Below are 6,612 nucleotides of genomic sequence, written 5' to 3'. Positions count from 1 at the left end.
AAGACACTACCGCGAACTTCCGGGATCTGCGTAAAAGATGAATCCATGGTGGACAGATGAATGCACAAAAGCAAAAAACAGCAAAACAAAGCCTGGGGACTTCTCCGAAGGTACCCTACATACGAGACCTCATCCACTTTAACAGGTGAAAGCCAAAGCGCGTTACATTAGAAGGCAGGCGGAAAAGTGTTCCTGGCAAAAATACATTACATCCAATAATAGCTCCCATCCCATCTAAACATCTTTGGGACAAAGTCAGGAAATTCAGAGGAGATTATTCGTCATACACTATACCGATACTTACAAGTCCACACGCACAAACAACAGACAAGAACAGGCAATATTTTAGGCGAACACTTCTACAACATCTCAAGCTCACAAAATTACACAGATCGATTTATCAGGTACAAAGAATCCGCAGAAAACCAGAGACTGCCCTTTACGACCACTTTAAACGAAGCTTATAACAATCCTCCTGACATTACAGGAATTAAACCGAGTACTCTCCGCCGGCAAAAAACGGCGCCGGGTCCGGACTGTGTTCACTACACAATGCTTGCCACACTTATGTGAAACCTCTACAGTAGCACTCCTTCAGTTTTTTAACAAATATGGGAAACTGGTATAATGCCAGAAGATTGGAAAAATGCCATAGTGGTGCCATTCCTAAAATCTGGCAAGCCTCCAACCTCCACTAGTAGCTACAGGCCCATTGCGTTAACGAGCTGTCTGGCCAAAACATATGAGAGTATTATAACATCAGACTCACATTCATCCTTTATTCGAAACGCTAGTAGACCCACACCAATGTGGCTTACAAAAGGGTTTGTGCTACCACCGACCATCTCGTCAGGCTAGAGCAGGAAATACGCGACGCTTTTCTGTACAAACAATACTGTCTCGCTGTGTTCTTTGACTTGGAAAAGGCGTTATGACACGACGTGGCGATTTGGCATCCTCCGAGACCTAGTTGATTTAGGAATTCGTGGCAGAATGTTGAACTGTTTGAGTGATTTTCTATCGAATAGAACATTCCAGGTACGTCTGGGCACCGTATTGTCCCGCGTTTTCGTGCAGGAAAACAGAGTTCCTCAAGGTTGCGTACTCAGCACAACTCTTTTTATTATCAAAATGAACTCTATTAACAAGGTTATACCACACACAGTCATGCACTCCATCTACGTTGATGACTTACAAATTGCGTGTCCTCGAACTTCCTCGAACTGCAGCACAAGTACACTTGTCCGGAATTTTTCACCGATGCTTCGAAGTCTCACAGTGGTGTGTCCTATGCAGCGGTCGGCCCATCGTTTTCGGATGCCGGCGCTTTGCACCCGAATACAAGTATCTTTACAGCTGAGGCTTATGCGATATGTGTGGCTGTTAAACGCATTAGACATTTAAAACTACAAAATGCAGTTATATACACGGACTCCCTAAGCGTCGTAAAGGCTTTGAAAACATTGAAAAGACATAAAAATCCTGTCCTAGTCTCACTTTTCTCACTGTTATGCACTGTCTATGCACTCGGACAGCACGTCGTGGTGTGCTGGGTGCCAGGGCACCGCGAGATTCAAGGAAACGTGTTGGCGGACCAATTAGCTGCATCCGCCCACGACAACGCTGCCGATACATCTATAGCTGTCCCTGTTCTAGACCTAAAACCGTTCCTAAAACGAAAGCTCAGAGCTTACTGGCAACGCTTATGGGACAGTGAAACACAAAATAAATTGCACTTGGTGAAGCCATACCTAGGACACTGGCCACCCATATCAAAAACACGTCGTACAGATGTCACATTTTGCAGACTTAGAATAGGACACACACACAGCACACACGCACACCTTCTCTTCGGAGGCGACCCACCGAGGTGCGATAGATGTGGTGGGCCACTAACTGTGCTGCACATACTCGTACAATGCTCAGGACTGGAGTCTTACAGGAAAAAACACTTTGCGTTATTATACCAACAACGCATACCACTTCATCCAACAATGCTAATAGGAAATGAACCTCTTTTCAAACATGGAGCTCTATTAGAATTTCTAAAAGATGTAGGAACTTTTAACGTTATATGCCCAGCGACTCCGTAGCACGGCCTCTCAGCAGAGGCTGCTGCTGCGGTATGTAAAATTGAGAAAGCACTGACCTCCCAGCCCTTGGAGTCAAGGGTATCGACGAGGTAGCAGTGCTAATGCCACGCTTTGTCACTTTATTACCATGATCGCTTATCACTCATCTTAATCACGCATGTTTCACGTCACTTCCATGATTTTAACGATTATATATTTTCACGCACCTTTAGTGCGCAGAATTTTAGGCCCTTATACAGCCACTAAACACCATCACTGATCACATCGTCTGTCCTATGACCTGGCGCTCTTTGGCCATCATTGGCCCTTGCGCCATTAAATACCATATATCATCATCACATTCATCCTTTATTCGAAACGCCTAGTAGACCCACACCAATGTGGCTACAAAAAGGGTTGTGCTACCACCGACCATCTCGTCAGGCTAGAGCAGGAAATACGCGACGCTTTTCTGTACAAACAATACTGTCTCGCTGTGTTCTTTGACTTGGAAAAGGCGTATGACACGACGTGGCGATTTGGCATCCTCCGAGACCTAGTTGATTTAGGAATTCGTGGCAGAATGTTGAACTGTTTGAGTGATTTTCTATCGAATAGAACATTCCAGGTACGTCTGGGCGCCGTATTGTCCCGCGTTTTCGTGCAGGAAAACGGAGTTCCTCAAGGTTGCGTACTCAGCACAACTCTTTTTATTATCAAAATGAACTCTATTAACAAGGTTATACCACACACAGTCATGCACTCCATCTACGTTGATGACTTACAAATTGCGTGTCGCGCCTCGAACTTATCAACAAGTGAAAGGCAACTCCAATTTACAATTAATAAGCTGACGAAATGGGCCGACCTAAATGGGTTTCGATTCTCCACACAAAAAGCTGTCGCTGTTCTGTTTACTCAAAAGAGAGGCCTACACCCAGACCCAGTCTTGAATCTAAACGACGTCACATTGCCGATAAAACCACATCATAAATTTTTAGGAATTACATTCGACCAAAAGCTAAATTTTCTTCCGCACATAGCTAATTTAAAAACTAAGGCAAACAAGGCTCTCAAGCTTCTGAAAGTATTATCGCACAAACATTGGGGTTCCGACCGACTATGTATGCTGCGAATCTACCGCTCTGTCGTGCGCAGCACTTTAGACTGGTTGTGTTGTTTACGGCTCAGCACGAGAGTTTTACATCAAACGTCTTGATCCTGTACACCATCTCGGCCTACGTCTGTCCAGCGGTGCTTACAGGACATCACCAGTACAGAGTCTGTATGTATATTGTAACGAACCTCCTCTATGCCAACGAAGAGCACTACTAACCGTGTTATATGTTCTCAGAATCAAGTCATCACCTGAACACATATGTCACGATATTCTGTCTAAATGTACCTCACGCACACATTACCTGAACAAGCCACACTTAATCAAGCCACTCATCTTACGTTTTGAAGAATTCCTCCATACCAATTTCGTCCCTAAAAAGGTATTGAGCGTTGCTCAAAAATCACCCAGACTACCCCCATGGTTTGACTTCACGCAACTCTGTGATTTGTCACTCACCCACCTGAAGAAAAGAACACGCCACCAGAACACATAATACAAGATTTCCGTGCACTACAACTTAAGTACAGCGATTACACGGAATATTATACAGACGGCTCCAAAACGAAAAACCATGTGGGCGTTGGGATCGTGACAGGGGAAAGTGCAATAAGCATCAGGCTACCTGAATGCATATCCATTTTTACAGCTGAAGTCTATGCCCTGAGAGAGGCAGTGCGAGACCTAATCTCAAAGAAACACAAGAAGGCAGTTCTTTACACAGACTCGCTAAGCGCATTAAAAGCTCTTGACTTCAGATCTGAGTGTGAACCACTAATAGGCGACACTCTAAATATGATAATACATAACAACGAAGCTCAGATTCGGTTCTGCTGGGTACCAAGCCACGTTGGCATACCTGGCAACGAGAAGGCTGATAAATGTGCTCTGGCAGCTCACAGAACAGTCACCAAAGCAAAAGTTCCCCTCAAAGATAGCCGGCGAGTAACAAAACTGGCCCTCTTAACAAAGTGGCAGCAACATTGGGACACATGCAAAAGTAATAAGCTCCACCTGGTAAAACCAGCGCTAGGAGAATGGAAAACCTGTCGTCACCAAGAACGGTTTATAGAAGTCGTGTTATGCAGACTACGAATCGGACATACTCATCTGACACACAACTTCTTACTTGCAAACGAGCCCCAACCAACTTGCGAATATTGTCAAGAGCCGTTAACAGTTATACACATACTAATCTCATGCCTTCACACTGAGACACAAAGACAAAAACACTTCAGTGCACTGTACAAAAAACACGTACCGTTACATCCATCCCTTCTTCTAGGAGATGACTCACTTGTGCCGTCATCTGATGTGCTCAATTTTCTGAAAGAATGTGGTTTTTTAAGTAAATTGTAGCATCATATTCCCGTCATACCCCGCAGGGGCGTCTGCGCGAGCAGGCGTTTGGTGTGTAGCGACACCACGGACCCGAGCTAACGGGGGGGTTTCGACCCCCTCCCACGCCTAGCCGTGCGTGGCTTTGCCGTGTCCGGGGAAAAGGGGATCCTGGGGGTTGAGCCGACGCCGGGTGCTTGGACCTTTAAGGCCCCCTAGCAGAGGCAACACGCCCCTTTGGCCCCGGCTTCACGTAGACGGCACCCCTGGGCTGACCCACCCAGGGGAAATCGGCAGTCGCCTTTTCCTATCTCTCTCCGCACATCTTCGTCTTTCTCTCCCACTTTCAATCTGTCCTGTCGTCTTCTCCCTTCCTTTTACATCCATTTCTCCTGGCGGCGAGGGTTAACCTTGTGTGGTGGTCCTACCTTGGGTACACCATATTCGGTTATAGCAACGATGTACAGTTGGCATGGCAGGGCTTGCTCCATCACAACCTCTGCCGTGTCCCCTTGTTGGGCTCGGTGGTGGGTGACTGGCATTGTTGCCGAACAATGTACTCATTTAATGGGATCGTCCAACCTTTTCGCAAATGATCGTCCCCCGAAGCGGGGGCGCACCGATGCAACCGCTGAAATCCTCCAGAAAAAGAAAGACACCTTCCCCAAGTATCACGTCATCCACTGTGAGAACGCCGACAAAAAAGTCCGTAACATTTCACCTTTCCTAGTGTCAAGGTGTCTCACTGAGACCATCGGAAGCGGCTACAAAGCCACGAAGATGGCCAGTGGGGACCTGCTGGTTGAAGTTAAAGATAAGTCGCAGTATCAAAAATTGACGAACCTTGTAGCGTTTGGGGACCAACCGATAACTGTCACCGCCCACAGAACAATGAATACGGTGAAGGGTGTCGTGTCAGACGATGACCTCATGGACCTTACTGATGATGAACTCCTAGCCGGCTGGAAGGATGAGAATGTTGTACAGGTACAACGAATAAAAATCAGACGAGACAACAGGGAAATACTCACTAGGCACATAATCGTTACCTTCAACTCTAGCACACTTCCAGACGAAATAGAAACAGGCTACTTGAAGTTGCACGTCAGACCATACATTCCGAACCCAAGGCGCTGCTTCAAGTGCCAAAGGTTTGGCCATGCATCACAGAGCTGCCGAGGGCAGCTTACTTGTGCTAAGTGCAGTGCTACGGGACACTCTGCTGATGACAACTGCAATGCTGAAGCTCACTGTGCAAATTGTGATGGTGACCACCCGGCGTACTCGAGATCCTGCACAGCTTGGAGAAAAGAGAAGGAGATCATCACTATCAAATATAAAGAAAACATAAGCTTCCGCGAAGCCAGACAGCGTCTCTCACCGTACCTTGCTAAAAAGTCATCATTCGCCGAAGTGTTGCAACGGGGGCCAGCACCACAACGGCATCAGGCGGCCGTCCAGGCCACGCGTAGTGCGCTGAGGCGACCGCCCCTCGCCCCCACGGTGGGAGCAGCCACGGCTGCCCTACCCTCCCCTAACGTGGCCACACTGGAGGCCTCTCCTAGACCTGGCACCAGCCGGGACAGCTCAGAGGCCAAAGAGGTCCTGCCGACCTCTTCTCTGGTGGGGTCAAAGGCCTCGTCTGCCAAGACGAAGCCTACACAACGCCATCATCGCTCGCTAGAGCAACTGTCCGACGTCTTGCACGAGGCGATGGACACTACTTCTAGCCCAGCGGTGCAGGCAGCGCCTAAGGAGCGGCGAGACACTCTCGACCGCTCCAAAAAAAGCAAAACCCCAATTACAGGGCCAGAAAAGGGTCCTGTAAAATAAGTGAACCTGCACCATTTTGGAACTCGCATTTTTTAGTTCTTTTAGAAGCAAGTCACCTTCCATTTTTCTATATCCTACTCACTTGCTCTTCGATTTTTAAACTTTCACATTCAACATGGCTTTTATAATTCATTGGAACTGTAGAGGGCTTTTAAACAATTTTGGTGACGTAAAGGAAATACTACACGACTTTTCTCCTGTAGCCTTGTGCCTTCAGGAAACCAACCTAGGTGATCGATATCAAAACATCCT

The 6,612-nt window shown here is 47.0% G+C and overlaps 1 protein-coding gene across 1 annotated transcript; it reads left to right on the top strand.

Annotated features, from left to right (window-relative positions):
- The first annotated feature begins 5,307 nt into the window (after positions 1-5,307).
- Positions 5,308-6,360, top strand: LOC119403552 (uncharacterized). Its single transcript, XM_037670481.1, has one exon. The coding sequence runs from the start codon at positions 5,308-5,310 to the stop codon at positions 6,358-6,360; it is 1,053 nt and encodes a 350-aa protein (XP_037526409.1).
- Positions 6,361-6,612: the final 252 nt, after the last annotated feature.

The sequence above is a fragment of the Rhipicephalus sanguineus genome, chromosome 8, assembly GCF_013339695.2.
Source record: "Rhipicephalus sanguineus isolate Rsan-2018 chromosome 8, BIME_Rsan_1.4, whole genome shotgun sequence".
In the NCBI taxonomy this organism is placed as follows: Eukaryota; Metazoa; Arthropoda; class Arachnida; order Ixodida; family Ixodidae; genus Rhipicephalus; species Rhipicephalus sanguineus.
This window is presented reverse-complemented; position numbering and strand designations above follow the sequence as displayed.

Coding starts and splice junctions, on each gene's coding strand:
- LOC119403552 (XM_037670481.1), top strand. CDS start 5,308: ATGGCCAGTGGGGACCTGCTGGTTGAAGTTAAAGATAAGTCGCAGTAT.